This window comes from Rosa rugosa, chromosome 5, assembly GCF_958449725.1.
Source record: "Rosa rugosa chromosome 5, drRosRugo1.1, whole genome shotgun sequence".
NCBI classification, from domain to species: Eukaryota; Viridiplantae; Streptophyta; class Magnoliopsida; order Rosales; family Rosaceae; genus Rosa; species Rosa rugosa.
The window spans coordinates 9,237,953-9,260,475 of record NC_084824.1 but is presented as its reverse complement, the minus strand read 5'-3'; the positions used below and the strand labels follow the sequence as shown (position 1 = coordinate 9,260,475).

At 39.4% G+C, this 22,523-nt stretch overlaps 4 protein-coding genes across 4 annotated transcripts; 3 read left to right on the top strand and 1 right to left on the bottom strand.

Annotated features, from left to right (window-relative positions):
- The first annotated feature begins 1,160 nt into the window (after positions 1-1,160).
- On the top strand, positions 1,161-6,805 carry LOC133713130 (ABC transporter B family member 26, chloroplastic). The gene is made up of 18 exons (XM_062139250.1): positions 1,161-1,764; positions 1,857-1,984; positions 2,192-2,234; positions 2,516-2,560; positions 2,692-2,814; positions 2,903-3,006; positions 3,400-3,454; positions 3,544-3,614; positions 3,782-3,884; positions 4,044-4,254; positions 4,446-4,519; positions 5,011-5,067; positions 5,153-5,227; positions 5,369-5,443; positions 5,519-5,800; positions 5,891-5,955; positions 6,031-6,091; positions 6,282-6,805. Exons 1-18 carry the CDS (start codon positions 1,297-1,299, stop codon positions 6,360-6,362), a joined length of 2,121 nt encoding a protein of 706 aa, XP_061995234.1. The 5' UTR covers positions 1,161-1,296; the 3' UTR covers positions 6,363-6,805.
- A 143-nt stretch (positions 6,806-6,948) lies between these two features.
- On the top strand, positions 6,949-17,671 carry LOC133711161 (uncharacterized). Its single transcript, XM_062137324.1, has 17 exons — positions 6,949-7,420; positions 7,579-7,627; positions 7,816-8,160; positions 9,173-9,528; positions 9,608-9,811; positions 9,890-10,078; positions 10,194-10,268; positions 10,352-10,418; positions 10,521-11,526; positions 11,608-11,664; positions 12,539-12,613; positions 12,755-12,782; positions 13,722-14,101; positions 14,468-14,720; positions 14,786-15,535; positions 15,769-16,015; positions 16,279-17,671. The coding sequence occupies exons 1-17, from the start codon at positions 7,085-7,087 to the stop codon at positions 16,695-16,697; spliced, it is 4,836 nt and encodes a 1,611-aa protein (XP_061993308.1). The 5' UTR covers positions 6,949-7,084; the 3' UTR covers positions 16,698-17,671.
- On the top strand, positions 16,834-17,671 carry LOC133713132 (uncharacterized). Its single transcript, XM_062139252.1, has one exon. The coding sequence runs from the start codon at positions 16,834-16,836 to the stop codon at positions 17,530-17,532; it is 699 nt and encodes a 232-aa protein (XP_061995236.1). The 3' UTR covers positions 17,533-17,671.
- A 233-nt stretch (positions 17,672-17,904) lies between these two features.
- On the bottom strand, positions 17,905-21,237 carry LOC133713131 (inorganic phosphate transporter 2-1, chloroplastic). The gene is made up of 3 exons (XM_062139251.1): positions 20,320-21,237; positions 19,112-19,303; positions 17,905-18,858 (listed from the first exon to the last, which is right to left on the bottom strand). The coding sequence occupies exons 1-3, from the start codon at positions 21,025-21,027 to the stop codon at positions 18,040-18,042; spliced, it is 1,719 nt and encodes a 572-aa protein (XP_061995235.1). The 5' UTR covers positions 21,028-21,237; the 3' UTR covers positions 17,905-18,039.
- Positions 21,238-22,523: the final 1,286 nt, after the last annotated feature.

The following is a 22,523-nucleotide window of genomic DNA, read 5'->3' as shown; positions in this document are numbered from 1 at the left end:
TATTTAGTTAGTATTCGGGCCAAGTTCCACAAAGATAACCCTATAAAGTCAGACTAATACCTCGTTGCAATCACACGAGCCCGAAAACCTCTCAAACTAGTGGGAGTTGGGACTCAAACCCTAGACACGAGGATTCCATGCTAGGCCGCTCGACTAACCTTACCACATCAGGTGGTTCGCCACTGTAAAGTTAACAACTGAAATCTTGAAATTATAGTAATTTACCTGGTATTTATTTCTTTTATTGAAAATAAATCTCAAGTATTTATATATGCACCATAAAATTAAGAAGACAAACATCGATCACACTAATCATTGTCTAGTTTGTATAATGCTTCACTCAATGTGCACAGAGCTGATAAAGTTTGACCGACTGATGTTTATTTGTTTTATAGCTTATCCCATTTATAGTAGGTCGTCAAACCAACCAAATTCCACTAACGACAGGATGGTTCACCATTTTAGTGTTAATAAAAATCAAACTTTAGTAACACGAATACAACTAAACCAAATTACCATCACAAATCACTCATTGTTAGGTACTAATATTTATCAATATTCATCAAGAGAAATGCTTTAGAGCTAACCGGTTAACTTCGTATTAAGAAGCTAACTATTTTTTAGACTAACTTTTAGGTCACATATCGACATTTTTACCGTTCAGTACTTATTTTTAGGTCTTAATGAGTAGTTCATTTCTGTAACTTTTGAGCCAAATTGATGATTGTTTGGATTCGAAACTAGATCAAATCAATGGACGAACCGAATCTATCAAACCTGAACCGTTCATGTTCATAATTAGTAAATCATGATTATAAATACCCAAACGATCATCAATTTAGTTGGAAATTTTCAGAAGTAATCTACTCATTGAGGCCAAAAACAAATACTGAACGGTGGAAATGTAGATATGTGACATAAAAATTAGTCTAAAAAATGGTTAGCTTCATAATAACCAGTTAGCTCTAGAGTGTTCTTCTATTTATCAATATATTAATCGATAAAATTTCTAAAATTATTTTTCCTAAATTCAAAATAATTACCGTAATTTTGGCCATTGTAGGTGAAAAGGACGGTGTTGAAGTCGTCGTGTTTTGCGTGAAGGCCTACCACACGCCATATAATGCGGGCTCTTTTGGAGGTTTTCCCTAATAAGTCAGACGTCCCCGCAAAGGGTCGAGTAGTCCTTGTGTGCACTCTCGACTTCCACATCTTCTTCGTCTCCACGACACAAACCAGCACCACAGTATTTAACAAATTTTAAGCTCAAAAACGCCATAGTCAAGCTTTATCCAAATGCCTCTCTCTCTTTCCACTATGGCTCAGCCCCTCTGCAATTCGCAACCTCCATTTCTCTCTTCCCCTCACCCCAAACACCACCACAAACTTCTTCAATTCACCTCCACCGCCAGAACCAACCGCCGAAGGATCTCTCTCTCCTTTCATTTCTCTAATGCCGGACGGTCTCGATTTTCTCCGCTCAAATCGGCCTCCTTTAACGGCTACGCGGCGGAGGAGTACAAAAAGGAAAACGATAGAGCCAACGAAACCGAGGTCGAGCTATTCGAGCGGCTCCGGCGACTGTTCGGTTTTCTCCGGTCGATTTTGCCCGGCGGAGATTGGTGGAACTTCTCCGATGACGCCGAAATTAGTATCTTCGCGAAGCCGGTGACTGTGACGCGCGCGCTCACTCGCATGTGGGGCTTGGTTTCTCAGGACCGTTGGGTTATCTTCGCCGCTTTCTCTGCCCTAATTGTCGCCGCGGTTCGTGCTTTTATCTAATTCCGAAGTGTATAGTTAACTTTTTCCGGAAATCGTTTTCCTACTGAGAGTTGTTTGTGCATGGGTGCTTTCAGCTATCGGAGATATCGATACCGCATTACTTGACGGCGTCAATCTTCTCGGCGCAGAGCGGCGAAGTGGCCGTGTTTCGGCACAATGTGAGGCTGTTGGTGATTCTCTGTGTTGTTTCAGGAATATGCAGGTCAAAATCTTGTATGGACTAAGTTCCCTTCTTCTTTTTCCAAGCTGCATTTCAAATAGTTGCTTTTTTACCGTCTAATTTTTCTTTGACGAAGTCTTTGCATATTATGAATGAAACGTTTCACTTGGATATTTTGAAATATGAACCATCTCCATGGATTAGTGATTTAATATAATGCTGACATTGGACTCTGTTTTTGCACTTCAGTGGTGTGCGAGGATGCTGTTTTGGCATTGCAAATATGATTCTTGTGAGTTTCGCATCCATGATTTTTCATCTTTTTCCAATGTGAGTTTGAAAATGCAATTAAAATTGAAATCACTTGGTTGAAGTATAAAGACTCACCAATGACATCAGTACTCTTGGAATTGGATCAACTTATGCAATGCGAATTCGAGAATATAAGCTTCTATGTCACATCACTATTCATGAATAAATACTGTCTTGGTCCTTTTTATTTGTTTATTTATTTATTTATTTAGAATTTTTATTTTCTCTATTTCTCAGTGGATCCTTTAATGTCATTTTCAGGTCAAGCGCATGAGGGAAACACTATACTCTTCACTTCTTGTTCAGGTTCTGAATAACTTACATTTTTGTGTATTTTAAAAATAGTAATTTGAGATAGTTTGCTTCTGTCTGTGAAGTTATAACCATCTAGGTATGTTGGTATTGTTTGACTTATTCTGCAGTTTTCTCCGTTGCAGGATATATTCTTTTTTGACACTGAAACAGTTGGTGATTTGACAAGTAGGCTTGGGGCAGATTGTCAGCAAGTGTCAAGAGTCATTGGAAATGATCTCAATTTCATATTGCGGAATGTTCTTCAGGTAAATTCACTGCTTAAGTTATCCATCTATTCTGAGTTTGCCTAATTATTCTGTGATTTACTTTCCATTTTCGTTTGTTCTTTTCCAGGGAGCAGGAGCAATGATCTACTTGTTAGTTTTATCACGTCCCCTTGGTTTATCTGTGTTGGTGATATGTTCTACTCTAGCAGCAATTATGCTGGTTTATGGCCGGTAAGACTATTTTACTGTTTTGTCAGTTATCCTTCCTATAGATGTTGAACCAAAATGATGTCACTTTTCAATTTATTGGTCAATATGAGGCTATGAAGTGGATTCTAGCAAGAAAAGAATGGATGACATTAGAGATCAGTATTCTCTTGAAGGCCAATAATAAGTTGCAAATTGATGTCACTTGCTTTACAAGGACGGGGAAATAATGGGTCTTTTGGTGTTGAGGTTTCAGAACAACAAGATATCCTACGATTTCATAGAAGAAATTGATATTTAAATGCAGAGAATTCACATAATGTCTTTCAAAATTTTGTTGCTCTTAAGGCCTGTTCGTTTTATCTTCTTACTGTATATTTGAGAAAGTTGAGGCTTAAACCTCTTACTTTCTTGTAGGTACCAGAAGAAGGCAGCAAAACTAACTCAGGAGTTTACTGCTTCTGCCAATGAGGTAGAATAAGTAATTTTAGCTAAGATTTGTTTTTGAAGATTTTAATCGCAACCTGTTTAAATGTTCACAATTTTCTTCATCTCAAGTAGGTTGCACAAGAGGCATTCTCTTTGGTGAGAACTGTCCGTGTTTATGGAACTGAAAAACAAGAACTTGGAAGGTATAAATGCTAAACATTTGTATACCCTGTCAAACATTTTTATTGCTCCTTTGTTGTATCAATGTAGGTAATAAATGTTGGCATAGCCGCATAGGCAACCAAGAAAATCATGTATGTATGTATTTGATTAGTGGTTAACGGAGGTATTTTTTCTATGTGGTCTTTAGGTACAAACTGTGGTTAGATAAATTAGCTGATATAAGCATACGGCAAAGTGCTGCGTATGGTTTTTGGAACTTGAGCTTCAACGCTCTTTACCACTCAACCCAGGTCCATATTTTTCAGTGGTTTTGAACTGATATGATTTTAGTAATTGAGATAGTGACTTTGTGTTCATGACCAAACAAATTAGAATGCTTCTATTTTGTTTTATTGATCCTACCTTCTTGTCATTGATTTCTTTCTTTTATTTGCACAAACGATCTCTAGGTCATTGCTGTGCTGCTTGGAGGGATGTCTATTCTATCTGGTCATATTACAGCAGAGAAACTGACGAAGTTTATATTGTATAGTGAGTGGTTAATTTATGCAACATGGTGGGTGGGTGACAATTTATCCAATCTGATGCAATCTGTTGGGGCAAGTGAAAAAGTCTTCCAATTAATGGATCTCATGCCCAGTGACCAATTTATATCAAAAGGCAAGAAACTTATGAACTTCAATGGAACTGTTATATTAAGATGTTGCTTCAGCCTTCATGTTAAACTTACGTTTCATACTTTTGGGGCCTTCTATTGTTTATTTCGTTACGTATTTCAGTATTAATGTACTTGAAGTTGTTCTACTAGTCTTCTTGTATTAATTCAATTTATTTTTTATGTTCTGTGGCAGGATCAAAGTTGCAAAATCTGGTTGGAAATGTTGAGTTTGTAAACACTTCTTTCTATTATCCATCGAGGCCAACGGTTAGTTCCCTATTAAAATATATGATTTGGTTAATTCTTTTGACAGCCATGTTTCTGATATTCCCCGTGGTCCACCACTTCGGAGCAGTCTGAATACTGTTAATATAGACAAAAATGTTCATAAAAATTCCCTGTTTCACAGCCGAGCATACACTGCCCAAGAAGTATTTATCTCATGTCTGCATATCAAGAGCACACCTATAAAGCTAAATTTTTTTAACTATAATCTGCTTACTTTGTGTTTTCCGGTCTTCCCCACTACTGTATTTCTACTGCAACTTGTTAGATTTTATTTTTCTATGTCTGTAGTTGTATAAACGAAAAGGATCACAATTCTAAGTTTATCTAGAGTACTTTGTTTGACAATCTTTATTTTTCACCTGTTTGGTTTGACTATCCTAGCTGAATATGAATTTGATTATATGATTCTTTGTTTGGTTACACGATTAATGATGCTAAGTTAAAAAGAGAATAATAAGACCTTTGAACAGGTCCCTGTACTGCAAAATATCAGCTTATCCGTGAAACCTAATGAAGTGGTTGCTATTGTAAGTGTTGCTGATGCTCTTTTATTGATTTCTTATAATGCCCTGTAAAGTTGAGAACTTAATTTTGCAACCTCTAATCTTATAGGTTGGTCTTAGTGGTAGTGGAAAGAGCACACTTGTGAATCTTTTGCTCCGTCTCTATGAGCCAACAAATGGTCAGGTAAATCATTTTTAGCTTCAATCAGTAGTAACCAAAGGAAATAAAGAGAATCAGAAGGCTTTATGATATTGGCGGTGTTGGTCTTCAAATAATCTTTTTTGCTTAAATGCAATCTCCCCTCAATATCGCTTTTGATTTCAGATTTTGATTGACGGCTGCCCTCTACAAGAGTTGGACGTCATGTGGTGGAGGGAAAGAATTGGATTTGTTGGACAGGTTCTTAATTTATTTCCATCATGAAAATTAGCAGGTTAAGTGGACCTTTTTGTCTTATATTTGGAATGTAAACAGGAACCCAAACTGTTTCGCACAGACATTAGTTCAAACATTAGATATGGATGCACTAGAGATATCAGGCAGGAGGATGTTGAATGGGCTGCCAAGCAGGCATATGCACACGATTTCATTTTATCACTGCCCAAAGGTTATCAAACACTAGTTGATGATGATTTACTCAGTGGGGGGCAAAAGCAAAGAATTGCCATTGCGAGGGCCATTCTTAGGGACCCAACTATTTTGATCCTTGATGAAGCAACTAGTGCACTGGATGCAGAGAGTGAACACAATGTCAGGGTAAGCACTTCTGGCAAAGAGCTTCCCACATCCCAATCCTCCAAAGGTTTAAAAGATTAAGTTTGATGTACCATTCCTTATTATCTCCAGGGTGTTCTTCGTGCTGTCAGAAAAGACAAGACAACGAGGAGAAGTGTCATAATAATTGCTCACAGGTAGGTTTCTCTAATATACTGTCTTCTGATTCTCTTAATGCTGATACTGAATGTCAGCTTTGTCACTCTTTACAGGCTTTCCACCATACAAGCTGCTGACAGGATAGTGGTCATGGATAATGGTAGAATTGTTGAGGTTAGTACTCGATTTATCTTTTGCGTGTACTGTCCATCATAATTTTTCTTTTATTTTTTCCATTTATATTTGTAAAAAGCAATATTTGAACTTCCGAAGAATTCCCACATCCCATGACCTCTTAGCATAATTCAGATATTCGTTGTTTTCCCCTCATGTTTGCTCTTGATACATCTTCTCTGTTGCACAGGCCGGCAGTCACAGTGAGCTGCTCGTTAAGGATGGCCTCTATGCACGACTAACTAGAAGACAAGCTGATGCAGTGGCATGATCTTTCACTTTTGGTTTCTTAATTTCTGATGAAATGCAGTATGGACGCTAGAGGTCCAAGCAACTTTCTTACAGCCGACACATAATTAGAAAGTAGAAACTCGCATCGGGTACAGCTGTGAAGGAAGTTGTACAAGTATACAGCATTGAAGTTGTTATAGTGATGCCATCTCCATCTCCATACTAATGCCATGCTGCTTTGAACAGAATCTGCGGCATCATATTCCCATTTTTTGGAACGTCTGAAGTGCAATTTTAGAAAGCTCAGATGCATGGATTGGCTTACTGGCTTGATGGAGCAAAAATTACAGAAAGTTTTAATTCTCAGGGAACATACTTGTACAACAAAGTTGTTATCGAATTTCTGTACTCACCGTGTAAATGTAGAATCAAGTAAAAAGCACAGACATACAACTATAACAAAAGTTTGAGCTACTGCGATCATTCTAGCTTTGTTATCTTAAATTGTTTCTGAATATTGAAAACTTTGCATCTGATTGGGCTATGGACTGAATAAATGGGCTTTTTCTGTTTTGTGGCCCAAAATGATCTACCCGCGTGAAACGGAAAGCGGAAAAGGCTCTCCTCCTCCTTGTAGTTGCCTTGCACCTCCCTCTCTCCCCCGATTTACCCAATTTTCCAAACCCTCGTTCAACCCCCCTCCACCCGTTAGAACATAAAAACGAAATTAAAACAGAAACTCGGAAAGGGCAAAAATCGACCATGGATTCTTACAGACCGCAGCAGCAGCAGCAGCAGTACATGAGGCCACCGCCACCGGCCACGTCGGATCCGTACCACTACCAACAGCAACAACCACCGCCAAGACCACCACTCCCTCAGCAGCAGCAGCAGCAGCAAGGCGCGTGGTACTCGAACCAGAACCAGTACCAGTACCACTCATTACAGTCCCCGTCGCCTCCTCCGCAACAGTGGGGTCCGCCGCCTCACGCAGACCATCTTCCTCCCCCGCCGGGCTCTTATCCTCCGCCACCGCCTCCTCCTTATTCTGCGCGCCACTACCGCCCTCACGGACCTCCTCAGTCTTATCATCCTCAGGTATGTGTATGTTTCTGCATTGGGGCCATGGTGTTGAAGGATTTGAGTTTTGTGTGTTTATCTGTGGATTCTTGATTAGACTGACTGTTAGTCTTGGTTTGAGAACAAGCAATTCAGTGGTTTTCTGTATGTTAATATTTTAACACAAATGCTTGTAGGAGTGGGCAGCTCAGAGTCGGCCGAATAACCAAGGTTGGGAATACCCAGGTAAGTTCTCTCTATATTTCATCTCTGATTTGTTGATTTTTCATATTGAGAAAAACATCTAGTTTCGCATTGCAGTTTGCAGTGCACATAGTATTTATTTTTGACCAAATTGCATGTAGTACTGCAAGTTCTTAGTTTTGGTATTCAACTGTTTTATGGGATTAAATTTCATTGTTCTGTAATTGTAGCCCATAACAATGAGCAAGATTGGGCAGCCAAGGCTAGGGCATGGGCAGCTAGGACGGCAATGGAGAACCAGGATCAGCAATCACAGTTTACTCCAGCCGGCAGACCAGAAGAACACTCTCATTATCATGAGCAGTATCCTCAAAGTCAGCACCAGTCTCTTTCTGCATCTAGCTATCAACAGGTTTCAGTTTCAGGGACACCGACACACTGGCCACCAGGAGTTCATCCCCAGGACACTACCTATATCGGCTCCGAACCATCTTCTTATGGACATCATGCTGTCAGATCTGCAATTCCATCTGTTCATCAGCAGGAGGTACCTTCTAGTTATTCTTCTGTTACAGGTAATTTTCACATGACATATTCATGCAAAACGTTGTGTTCCAAACTGCTGCTTTGGAACTCAATTTTCTCTTGAATTCTACATTCTGGATTTTTATCACTCATACCAAATAGTCCTTTTGGAGTATCTTTAAATTATTACTGGAGGTTGCTTCTCTTATGATGTGACTGGTTATTTTGGATAGTAGTAGGGTTAATAGTAACTGGTCAAGTGGTTCCACGCCCCTTCAAGCCCCCCTTTTTTTGTGTGTGAGATATCTGTTCTTTTCTAGTTATTTTTTTCTTAGTGGATGCTGAGTTGCTTTTCATATACTTGTTATTGTAGTTGATTCATTTCAAATACATAATAAATGTATATTTTGTTTTCGTATAATGTATATGGGATTATATGATTCAGTTGGTGTAAAGTGCAAAAGAGGTTAGAGTACTTTACTCAAATGAGTACAGGCACAAAAACCTTTGTTATATATTTTATATTGTTGTGCGAAGCATTTTTTTTTCTTTAATTTTTATTATTAAGATCAAGCATTCTTATGAAGTTCATCAAGAATTCGTCCTCCTTTTGATTGAATGCCGCGATCATCTCCACTAAAAGGGCCTTATAATAAGCAAGGACTACATCTTTTTTAAACAGATGCTCTCAGTTGGATGCAAGAAAATATAAATGGGTTTTCTGTGATATCTTTTGTAATAATATTCTAAAAGAAAATTAATCTCACCTTGATCAGCTTCTGCCTAAGATTAGGTGGAGACAATCTTTTAACTTCTAGTGCTAGTAGTCTGTAGTGGAAAAAGTTTTTAGAGGATGGTTATGCCACTATACTCGCAGTTACATATTATTTTCTTATGGTTTATATGTGTTGGAACAAACATTCATGCAAACAAGATCCTCCCGTAAGCTGAAAGCTGAAAGATTGGATACCCTGTAGCAAATAGGGACCTTTGTTGCTCCCAAGGGTTTCCCTTCTGATTTAGTATGTTGGTTTGCTGCTTGACTTCTTTCTTGAATGGCAGGCAATGACGCTTCTGCAGAACTGAATGAGCACTCCTACAACTTCTTACCTATGCCAAATTCCTCAGGTCAGGAAGGACAGCACCATATGCAACAATCCCATGCAATACCATTTGGATATGGCAGTCATTCTGCAGATCCAGCAACCAATCTTGCTGACCAGCCTTTAGAATTTGCATCTGGGTTTAATTCTGATCATGGTGCTCACGCATCCAGCTATCCTTATCATGATTCAGGTGGAAGTATAAGAGGTGTGGACCCTGCTACAACAGTTCCTTCCATGAATTCTTGGACTGTTTCTGTTGCACCTGGTGTGGTATATCCTCCTACCCTACCAGTTCTACCATCAGGACCACAGGTACGACTTCTAGTTTCAAAAATCTCACTTTAGTTCTAAGGCCTTGATATGAATGTGATGGCATTGTTTCATAATGCAGCATGATCCTTCTATGACGATACCCTCTCCGGTCCCTGGAAATGCTCCACATTCATTTGGTAGTTTTCCTGGATTGAGCCTCCAGCCAACAATTCCAACCACTGGTCCTCCCTTTGCTCTCACTGCAGGAACTGCTGGTCATCCTACTGTGGCCTTCCCTGGTGATGCATACGGAGTTTCTACAATTTCTGAGCGCCCAAAAAAGGTAATTTTTGCTGTTTCTTATATGTGAATGATGACTGACATAACAGTTACTAAATCTATTTTCCTGTTATTATGCTAGGCTGCAGTGCCTAATTGGCTTAGAGAGGAAATTAAGAAAGTAAGCATCACAAATTCCACCATGGACCATCTCAAGGAGGAAACACAGTCTGTTGAGGATGAAGGTGTTGACAGATCTTTTGGGAAGGGTGATCACGCCGATAGCAAAAGCATTGATTCTTCTAGATCAACTGAAGAAGAGGATGATGAGGTTTTATTCTCTCACCTGAAGATGGTTCATTTTGCATTTGAAGCGTCCCCTAGCTACTTGTATGTACTCCATTTCATTATTAAGAATTGACATGCCATATCTTTTTGTTTTGTAGGATGAGGTGGAGGCAGCTCGGACTGCAGCAATTAACAAGGAAATAAAGCGTATCCTAACTGAAGTTCTCTCAACGGTTGTACTGCTTAGAAAGTGACATATATCTTATTTAACTTAATCATACTATAGTTGTTAATTATTATTGTTTCCCTGGAACAGGTTACTGATGAGCTCTTTGATGAAATCGCAACAAAAGTTCTTAGTGAAGATGATCTAACATCTGAAGGTAATTGTACCACTGCACATAACTATCTTAAAATTACTTGTTTTCTGGGGTTTTCATAACCGGGAAAAACAAAAAATTAATTTATCATCTCATTGTCTACAGTTGGACAGGGCAGACTCCCATCAAACCATAAGGTATTGCCATCTACCCCAGCAGTTTCAGATGCCAAGGCTTCTGCTAAGCTTCTAATTCCAGTCAAGACTAGGGAATCTGAGACTGAAGATGTCGGTGAAAAATCTAGCTCCAGTACACCTGGTGATATATTGGGTCTTGCAAATTATGCTACTGATGATGACGACGATGATGATGATGGAGGTGGTGAAATTCCGAGTTCTGGTGTGCCAAAATCTGGGAAAGATCAGATTACTGTTAGAAAGCCTCATGAGTCGCATGATGCCACTGCAAATGGCAGTTCTCCAGTAGAGCTTGAAGAGCACAGGAGAAGTCAGACAAGTTTGCCGGATGATCTGAGCAAGAGTGATATTAGTTATAATAGAAACAAGAGTGAGGAAAGTAATGTTGATAAATATCTGCAAGATGGGACTACTGTGGAACCTGAACTATCTACGGAAAATGTTAATGTCAAAAGGACAGCAAAAAATGACCCACAAAGTAGGGAGTCCAGGATGAAGCCAGATAAGCATGATCGACATGAGAGTAAAAGGAGTTCTTTGAAAGAAAATAAGGAGGTAGACAGTGGTAAGATTAGGACAGACGAGAAGGGTGATGAGAATCGTAGGAGGCAGGATGAGAGGCCTCTGAGAAAGGAAAGGACAGATGATTGGAATGGTTCAAAAGAAAAGATCAAAGACCAAAATGTTAAGCCTGGAGATAAAGCAAAGGAATCTGATTCAAGAAAAAGGTCTTCCCATGTTGATGTTGACGAGGACAAAAGAGAAACAGATAGACTCCGTAGAGATAGTTCTAAAGAAGATGTGAGCAGAAAAAGAGAACGAACAAAGAATAAGGAGGATGATAGATCAAGACGTAAACATTCTACTGACTCAAGCAGGCACAAGAGAAGGCGCTCCTCTTCCATTGACAGCAAGGATAACTCGGTTAATCATGCCAATCATTCAAGTGATGAATCTTCTGAGGATTCTAAAAGGTTCATCATTTTGTCCTCTTACTATTTCTTTGTCTGTTCTACTTATGTTACGTAGTGTTCATACATAGTTATGTGCTGCAGGAAGGTACATTCAAGGAGACGTCACTCATCACGTTCACCTGTCAGGTCTAGGAGAAGGTATCATTTATCAGAGATTTGTTTGTTCATACATTTATTAATCCTATACCCTTTTTTATGTGTTTCTTTGGACCCTAAGGTTCAGCTAGTTGTGTTATATTATTATATTATTATTCTCTTTCTGGTAAATTCAGACTATTGTGTTCAAGTAGTACAAAGTAGGTATTTAGTGAAGATATTTCTTATTAAACCAAAACAATAATGCACAGAAATACTCATAGTTATGCGAAAGGTCCCCTTCTAGGTTAGTGATTATCATTCGTTGGAATTTTTCTGGTTTCAATGTGATTGTTGTGTGAGATTAACAATATTTTTGTGATAGCTTATTCTTGGTGCCATGCCATAAATCAGGATATATTTCTATGTTCCTATTAGATTTCCAGTGGCATGATTCATGACTACTTCTTTAATGCATGTTAGCCAAGTGATTTAACCAACTTGAAACACATACTATTGATATAAGTGGTGTTTACTGTTTGTTTTATAGTTGTATCCAACTTCTTTTTGATGTTGCGGTTTTGCCTATATGGACACAATCACACAAAAGAATGGAAAGTATATAGATGTGGAAAAGAAGGGAGGTGTCTCAATGTTGTATGCTTTCTTTGTGGGTTTTTCAGTTTGGAACTTGTTTTTCTGTCTAGTTTCAGTTGACACATAAGCGAAAAGTTTAAATCTCTCGTCTTCTAAGTCCCTTGTGGGAGTTATGACTCTGTGATATAGATTCTTTACATACTCATTAGAAATAATATATACTAGTGGCCCCACTTAGGTCAAGTATGACTCTCAGACTCTGCACAAGGTTAGCATTTCTCTTCAGAAACCATGTATGTTAAACTCACTGTATTAGTATCATGGATGTTTTCATTTCTAGACAAGTTTCGCGGTCTCCACATAGCAAGCATTCCCAGCGCAGGCATTCTCCCTACTCTTCTCTTGATAGCAACAGGTATGTTGCCCAAAAATCTTTGTTGTGTTAATGTATTTGAGACATAAACACCAATCACTAAGCAACTCAGGTGAAACTATCCAGGCTTCTGCATATACAACTGTTAATTTATCTGTTTTAACTATGCTAATTTAAATGCAGGGGGAAAGGGTCAAGATCCAGATCACCTGTGCGGCGGCAGAGATGATTGGAGGACGGAACCTACAAGTCAAGTGCCAGCGTTATGGCCCAAAGTTGTTCAAGCTTCGATAAGCATTGGCACAAGTTCCACACAGACATCTGTGCACTATATGCAGCAATTGCAGTTGAATGCTATACATCTAAATAAGTAGGTGTATTTGTTGAATGGATCCATTTAGTCTCCAAGATATAGCATGCACACCTTTAGGAGGCAGGTTTTGAGCTGATGATCTCTGGGGGAAGTATTATTACAGTTTTGTAGGATCACGATGTGTATGAGCTTTTGCGTTTGATCGATATAATTTGTGTTTTACTGCTCAAAAGTTGTTCTAGCTAGTAGTGTTTTGTGCATATGGGCAATACACTTTGTATTTAAGGATCCAGAAAATGATATTGATCGCCTTGAGGTAATGAAATTTTGTACTCTGATAAAAGCCTGTGTTTTAGTTTATTTCTATATATAAATAAAGGAACAAAGACTGAAAAATACAGTCGTCAACAAAGGATAATCAAGGGTTTAAGACCAAATACTATAAAAACGGCGTCGTAAGGCTCGTAAAAGTAGCGCGCATGGTTTCGTTGACCCCGGGCTCATAGAAGTGAGCGGCGAAGAATTGGAAATGGAATTTGACGTGTATGAGACGAAAAATTCTCACATGGATCCCGCTGTGACGGCCGTTGTCTTTGGCCAGAGCAATGCTGGTGTGTTCGTTATTCCTGCAACTCTTCTTCTTCGGTTAAAGTTCCATTCTTTCTCTCTCTCTCTCTCAAATTCAGATGCTACTAAGCCAGCCTTTGTTCATATATAAACAAAACTAACCCACCATTGTGTTCATTGTTCTTTACCAACTCCGAAGTGCAATGAAGGTCACTTCTGCTTCTTACATTTTCGATTTTGTTTGCTGTTCTTGTTTATTATACATGAACAAAAGCTAACTTTGTTTGGTTTTTACAGGCATTTGGAAGGGGAGGCTCCGGTCTGTGGTCTGTTTGGCTATGTGGGTTTGCGCTGATTGGTCTCTCTTTCTATGCCACTCAGAGGCTACCTTCCATCAAGGATCAGATCATGATGAGGCCCAAGCTCGGTCAACGAGTTGGTGACGTTGCAGAGACGCCGAGGATTATCATATTCTCGGCGCCGAGGTCGTTTAGTGGTCCTGTTGGGGATAGGCAGAGTCTAGCTCTTCGTTCATGGCTAGCTTTGTCACCAGAGATTACGGTTGTGCTGTTCAGCAAAGACCCTTCTGTTGTTTCTTTTGCTCAAGGGTTTGGTTCTCGGGTTGTGGTGGATCCCAACATTGATTTCACGTAAGCTAATTACTTTTGTCATTTGTTTCTTGCTTTTTACTTTAGTTGAATGCAATGCATTGGTTGAACTTCTTTTCTGAAATGCAAACGGAAAAAACAGATGCATTGTGTTTTATTTGTTTTGGCTATGAGTTGATGGGGAATTTTCGCGGATTGATTAAATTGAACAATGTTATGAGTAATGAGGCTAGAATTTGTTTTATATAATTCAGAATTCTCTAGATGAATAGTACCTTCCATTAGATGATTTCTGTCATTTTGGGTCCATTTCAGGGTCAAGGAAATGCTTAAAGAGTAGTATTAGAGGTTTAGAGCTAAAAATGTCATATATTTATTGCCATCTGATACATGTCTATCTGGGTCTAGGTTCCTCGGTACCCCATTTTTTCATTCGATGATGGCAAGAACATGGTCTTTTTCACCAGACATATCTGTTCTGGTTGATCCAGAAACAATTGTTTTACCTGACTTCATTTCCACCCTGAATTATGCTTACAATCTTGATGATGATTGGCTTCTAGTTGCTTCATCACAAAATGTCTCCTACTTCCCATTCTACTTGGATGAGGATGGAAAGCATTGGCGAAGGGAGGATGGCAAATCGATGAGAACACATGAGGTATGAAACAGCATATTGTAGACTGAAATTTAATGGTCCATATGTTGATACTGTTCTCTCTTCAGTTGCAGGAGATAATTGGTCATAGTTGGCAGCAGACTCCTTGCGAACAGAAATTGCTTATGGCTTGGAATAGTGGAGATCTTGCCCTATATTCGGGAGTCCTTCCTCCTTTTTTGTATGGTAGGGGGGTGCACAATAGTTGGGTCATTAATGAGGCCTTGTCATCAGAGCTTAGGTTTGTATTTGATGCCAGTTGGACAATCTCAAGCTTATATCTGATTAGTCAGGAGCATCTGAATAACTGGACTGTTGGAGCTTCCGATGCTTTAATTTTTGAAAGAAGAAGCTGGGAATATGCTGGAAACTCTCATGTTGGAGCATTATATGGATCATTGTCTCATTATGAAACTAATAATTCTAGCTTGATAAAACTTTTGAAATGTGATGGCCAATATATCTTTGTCAACAAAACGGAAAACATTTGTTCGTCTGCATACCGACGTGCTGGCTTGGGTTCCTGGTGGAAGAAGAAAAGTTTGGGTTGGGTTGAGGGTGTTAAATCACAAGGCGAGTTATTAGATTGCACTCCTATGGTTCCCACAAAGCATTCAAAACCATTAGACTATCCATTTTCCTTAGAGACACTTCTACCATTAAATGCAGACAAAAATAAGACAATTGTGCTTGCTGCTGCTGGATATAGTTACAAGGACATGCTAATGAGCTGGGTGTGTAGAATGCGCCACCTACAGGTCACAAATTTTATCATTTGTGCCCTCGACCAGGAGATCTACGAGTTCTCTGTCTTGATGGTAGTTTATTCAAACTTGATTATTTCTTTGTTAGTTCTCTTCATGTTTCTGTCAAATATGTCCACTTTTACTCGAAACATATCAGCATGTACATGTATATGCTTCAAAGGAGAGTGAAACTTGGGTAGCAGATGTGAAGATAAACAGTTGGGTAGAATGTGAAGCTTGTCTGTCTTGTAGAATGATCTCCAAATGTGTTCATTATTTGATTATCTGTTTTCTTTTACTGTTAGGGCCTGCCTGTATTCAGGGATCCAGTTGCACCAAGTGAGATAAGCTTCAATGATTGCCACTTCGGAACAAAATGCTTTCAGAAGGTGACCAAAGTGAAATCCAGAATGGTTTTAAAGATACTAAAGATGGGTTACAATGTACTTCTTAGTGACGTGGATGTGTATTGGTTTGGAAATCCATTGCCATTGCTCTGGTCCTTTGGTCCTGCTGTTCTTGCAGCTCAGTCGGATGAATTCAAGAAAACAGGTGCTTTTTGTCTACATGATTGTTCTTCTTTGTCAGTATAGAACATAGAAGCACTTGGTACACATGTAGAGAAAAAAATAGTATATTAGATTTCTGTGATGCTCTGGTGTGATTTATTTAAAATCAATTTGGTTTCTTTTTCCTGATTTTTTATATGGAGAGTGTGTTTGGATTAATGGATAAATCTTAATGATACCGCCATCAGGATAACTGTTTAGTTACTAGTCCAATGTGCTAAACCTCTGGTATTTTTCTCTATGCAGGACCAATTAACTTACCTAGGCGCTTGAACTCTGGCTTCTACTTTGCCCGTTCAGATAGTTCGACAATTGCTGCTATGAAGAAGGTCGTGGCACATGCAGCAACTTCGGGTCTATCTGAACAGCCAAGCTTCTATGACACACTGTGTGGAGAAGGGGGCTCCAATCGTGTGGGTGCCAATAGATGCTTAGAACCTGAAACAAATCTGACTGTCCATTTCTTGGACAGAGATCTCTTCCCAAATGGGGCATATCTAGAACTATGGCATAGGAAAAATGTGAGAGCAGCCTGTGTGAAGCAGGGATGTTTGGTTCTCCATAACAATTGGATCAGTGGGAGGCTGAAGAAGCTAGAAAGACAGATGTTATCTGGCCTATGGGACTTTGATACTAGCACAAGAATGTGTCAGGCACAACTATGAATTGGTAAATACATTCTGAAACCTAGTTAGTGATTAGTTTCACATTGGTTAACACATCAAACAAAGACAGCCTTGATTTCATCACAGCCTCTTGTGAAAGACAGTATTAAATTAGGACAGCCGGCCACAGTGGTCAATGCCTAATAATATCAAAGCATCTCATCAATCCACACCAGTGGACTATGTTGAAACATTTCAGATTGCGGTTATGCTAAAGATGTGCATGCAATTATTAGGGCTAGTTCGGCATACTGAAAGTGAATCTAAGAGAAACAAGCTGGTCGGAGGAGATGCCAATCAAGCTCCTACTTCCTTATCGTTGGACTACAGTACACAGTCCAAAAGTATTCTTGTGAGGATAGTTCATGCAGGTGGGCAAGAGGAGCTGTTTCCGAATGCAGTTCCTGCATCTCTGCTGATGGACAAATATCCTGGGAAATGTGTTGCCCGCCCAGAAGTTTTCAAAAAGCCTCAGGAGTCCCTCTTAAGGCCAGACGAGAGCCTATTGCCTGGTCAGAAGTATTATATAATACCATGTACAACAGCACAGAAACTTAAGCGTCAACAGCAGAAGAAGGTGAAGGCCAAAGAACGTGCTGAAGATAAAGAGATGATTCTGGATGGAAAGATCACTGTGGATTCGGAAGGGGAAGACACTGATGATTCTATTTGCTCCGCCAGTGATTTCGTCTCCAAGGAAAAGAGACCAAAATCTTCAAGGAGGAGGGGAATTAGAGGAAGAAAGCCGTTTGTACCTCCCCTCCCAAAGGTCAGATCTGGTAGAGGATTTGGATGGGAGCCTAGTCTCACTTCTGTACAAGAAGTGTCTCCATGACTTTCTTTATGCTACCAATCTGGCGTTGGTATTCTGGTACGTAACTGAATTGCTATATCAGATGAAAAGTCTGAGAAATGTACCTGAACTTTTATACATAATAATAAGTATGCCATTTCCAGCTTTATATGCTTTACAAGATCCTGTTTTCTATATTAGATTGTTCATGTCAAATAATTATATATAGTAGTTTCTGAAGAACTTTTCACTCTCAGATACATAACTTGTTATAGCTAGGTAACTTGTTATTACTGGAATACTGCGTATGGTGTTTGCATTTTCTATCTGTACTTGAGCTACATTGGTTAATCAACCGAGTCATGTCATCCTTGATTCATAGGTTAAATGATAGACTAGAAACGCCATGGTACAGAACTCAAAAAAGATCAAGACTTTGAGCACAAGGACATTAGTTATACAGATCAATTTCGAAAGAAGTGGATGTATGTTTTTTAATAAAAGACGTACATGAGCTGTTTATCACTTCTATCATCAAATGTACAACACTCACAAAACATATGATAACAGCTTGGTCAAGATCCATGTGTAGAAAACAGAAAAGAAAGCACCAGCTGGGATTGTCACTGCCCAAGAAAGCACGATTTCCCTCACAGTTTCTGCTCTAACGCTGTTAAGCCCCCTTGCAAATCCCACCCCCATTACTGCACCCACTAGAGTATGAGTTGCAGAGATGGGTAGTCCCAGCTTCGACGCAAATAGAACCACAGAGGCTGCAGCAAACTCAGCTGCAAATCCTCTAGTTGGTGTCAGTTCTGTGATCTTCTTCCCAATTGTCGCTATAACCCTATATCCCCAGATTGTAAGACCAGCTACGATTCCAAATCCTCCCCACGCAAGAACATCGGTTGGAATAACAATGTCACCTCCAGCAGCACCGCCTTGAAGAATAGATAATGCACCAGCCAAAGGACCTATTGCATTGGAGACGTCATTCCCACCATGAGCAAATGACATGAAGCAGGCGGAGAGTACTTGCATGTATCCAAACACCCCGTATACTATTTTCAGTTGGGTACCAGTTGGACCTGCAATATCAGAGAGAAACCCGATATCTTTCTGGACATCTGTAGGTTCAGTTTGCGATGATGATTTCGACTTGAGAAGGAGATCACCAAGCTGCCCTTGGATAATTCTGGACACAAGGAGCGCACCGGCAGCTCCACAGCCTAGAGCCTTGGCCACAGCCAAAGGCAAGCTTGATCCAAGGGGAAGCACTGCAAATGAGATTGCACTTACACCCACAAGCACAGCAATTGGTGCTGCCGCAGCTGCAGCTTGTCCAGGATTTGGAGCACTATACACAAACTGAAAACATACATTGAAAAGAGTAAGAAGGGGTTGCAAGAACGAAGAACCTAGAAGTACAACTCGATTTTCAAACAATGGCATGTCTTTCACTCTTTGCTTACTAGCATAAATGGAATTTTTCCTTGTAAGAAGCATTGATTAGCAGGTAAGTTAAGCTGTTATGTTTTATCATAAGCCAACGGCATACCCAAATATGATTTTAGGGCAGTGGACCATTTGAGAGTTCCATCTCCAAGGAAGGAGAACATACCCTACGGATGCATTTGTATACGATAAAGGAGACCAGTGCTCCCACGAATGGTGAGATAACCCATGAAGAAATGACTCTTGCCAGTGAACTCCAGAAGACGGCACCTGGTCCGCCATAGACTAGTCCAAATCCAACCATGGATCCTACTATACAGTGAGTTGTTGACACAGGCCAGCCACAATATGATGCAACCTGACTATCAGAAAACAATTATTCATGGATTGCAAAGAAAGAATTAAAGAAACAACATGTGAATTGATGTAGCATACTTATAATTTTCTAAACATGAAAATTAATGCATCTAAGGCGATATACATTCAAAACGCATCTATGAGTAAATATCCTCCGAGGATTGCTGATGTAAAAATAAGCCCATATTGGGTATCATGCAGTAATTATTGGTTTTTTTGGAAGCCAAATGGTATTCTTTATATTGAAGGAGGAATTATGAAGGAAGATCTGAATGTTAAATTGAGAGGTCTTGATAGAATCACCCTTTTTTTTTCCTCTCAAAAATCTTTGATTTCCTCACACATACATTAAAATATAAAAATAGTTCTATAATGTTTGTTGATAGGATACAGTATGGCATTTGTTCTTTACTTCTACCATTCATTCATTGGCAATATTCCCTTGGTTGATTAGTGTAACACTCATGGCCTCATGCATGCCACTCTGGAAAAACCAAAACCCCTGGACAATTCTCATCCAATGTCTTCAAAGCTATAGATTTAGTAAGGAATTAAATAAGCCATAGAAGAATCCCTAGTTCTAAAAAATTCTGATAGGGGGTGAATTATCCTAAGAAAGAAAGGTTTCCCTTCACTTCTTAGCTTCTTGCCAATGTGAATCATATGCCTAGCCAACTAAGCCAAAGAAATATTCCTAATACCAGCACAGGGAACCCACTTATCTTCCCAGATTCTATATCCTTCATGATCCATACAAAATTAATCCACTGCTAGCTTTCTATCATTTCGTTCTTCACAGTATATACTATACTATTAAGAAATGTACCCTATATATCCACAAAGTAATCTTGTTTTTGTCTAATAGGAATTCATAATGTTAATTTGAATTTCCATGCAGAGTGGTAATTCAGTATGTTAATGCTGACTTGAAATTTCAAGAAGAAAGTACTGAAATTGACTGGGATAAAATTAGAACTGAGCTAAATGAAAACAGAAGAAGGAAGAACAATATATTACCTGCAACCAAGTACCAGCAGCAGCAAGAGAAGAAAGCAAGCCAGCAAAAAGCAGAGTATCTTTCCCCTGAAACACATTCGCCACCAGAATCCCCTTCTGCATTGTACTCGTAACATGAGTCCCCATCAGAAGCGCCCCCGAGAATTCCAACACCGCGGCAGTCACCACGGCCTGCCGGAGAGTCAAGGCTCCTGAGCCCACCGAAGTCCCCATGGCATTTGCCACGTCATTGGCCCCGATATTCCAAGCCATGTAGAACCCAAACAGTAGGGTTACGTACGACAACAGCTTGGTCTTCAAGGCCAGACCTTGTCCTAAAGACTTCATGAAGTAGGGAAGAGTAAGGGCAGCGAATGCTATGCATATGGAAATGGCCGTAGCAGTTCTAGAAGATATGTGGAAGGCCTCAGCCATTCCACGCTCCTCGGCCTGGTCATCGGTTTTTGAGGTTTGTTGATTCAGTTGAACATCTTGTTGTTCGTGTTCTTCGCCTCCGGCTTCTGCGAATGAAGATAAGGCAAAAGGGTGTGCGAGTTTGGAGTTGTTTAGCCTCAAGATGGGGAAGAAAGAAGACTTGGGTTTGAGAAAGTCTGTTTCCTTTTTTGGGAAGTACTGGGATTCACTAGGTCTGTGTTTTGGGAGGTAGAGATGAGAGTTATGGAGAAGAAATGCTTCGTTTCTTGAAGATAAGCAATAAGAGGGAGTCATGCTTTGGTGAAGAAAGTGAGCTTGCTAGGGTGAGGAACAGAACCTAGAGAGTGAATTAAGCAGAATCACAAGGGAATTATTCAGGTGGATTCTTGGCCATGGAACATCGAAAAGAATGGAAGGAGAGAGGAGCAAGTGGTGATGGTAGATCAAAGGAGGAGTGTGCATTTTCGAATTGGATAAATGCTTCTTTTTTTTTTTTAGAATTTTATTTTTTGGGTGGAAAGAAAGGGAGATGGGAGTGGATTTGGGCCTTTGGCGGCTTGTTTGGTTCGATTGGAAGGAGTGGTGCTCGTTCTTCAAGAGAGACTTCTCAGTAGTGATCACCACTTGTATATTTCCCTGGTCAATATTCTGAAGAATATGAAAATTATAAAGAAAAAATTGAGGAAGAAGTATCTAACACCATTTTTTTTTTGGTCATAAGAATCATATATCCAATAGAACTAGTGTGGAACAGTTTCTCCATATGGAAAAGCTAGGTAGAGTGATGGGTTGGGTCCAACTATGGTCAATTTATAAGGATGTTTAATGCTGTAGCACAAATACGTACTGGGGAATTTTCAGATTAAGCTTTGGGCAAGATAGAGGCAAAAGAATCTCCAAGGCTCTTCTAACCAAAACCGAACCTCTAACCAAAAGAAATTTCTCTTTTGGGTGAATAACTGAACTTCAAAAGCGTGCAAGGACGAGAACAAGGACCCTACGTCCATGTGCTGGAAGAGGAAGGCAAACTGGGCGTACGTACTTGGTTTGGTTTTGCATTCAAACTAGAAATCAAACCAAGTAACCAACCATGTGTAGCAGTTCAGTTTTGGTTTGATTTAGGCTAATAGCAAAATCAGGGGCATAAGGATCAGTTTGGTTCGGGTGGTTTGATTGACTGATCATTTGCGTCCATTCTTTGTAACACATGTTAGTGTAACTACTTGTTAGAGTCTAGTACCGAAATAAAGAAGTTAGCAGAGATTCAAATTTAATAATGTCATGGACAGCCAAGCCAAGTGGAAAAGCCTAGTATCAACATGGCCTGTTTTTAGCCGGGTTCCGTTTTCTAAATTTGATGTACTTTTTGTGTATTTTACAACTTTTTAAAATTAACTTTTATATATTTACATTCGCTGAATCCTCTGAATTTTTGTTTACTTTATAAGTTGAATATTTATTCTATTTCATCTAGTCATCTTGACTCTTTGCTAAAGGTGGGAAAACATTGTTTGACTAAACTATTGTCAGACTTGTAATTGCGCACTTGCAAATTAACCTTCTCACACATGAAATGTTGGAAATTATTTCAAATATCCAATTAAATATGAATGAAAATATAATTAATCATGATCTTTCAAAATGAAAGGGGTACATGTCTTTATTTTTAGTAGGTGTTTGTAGGAATTAGTTTGTCTCTCAAAGAGATAAGTGAATAGACATGTTGGGTCACTTGGGTTTCTATATAAATTCATAGTCATATCTCCTTCAAAACACATCAAGATCATAGA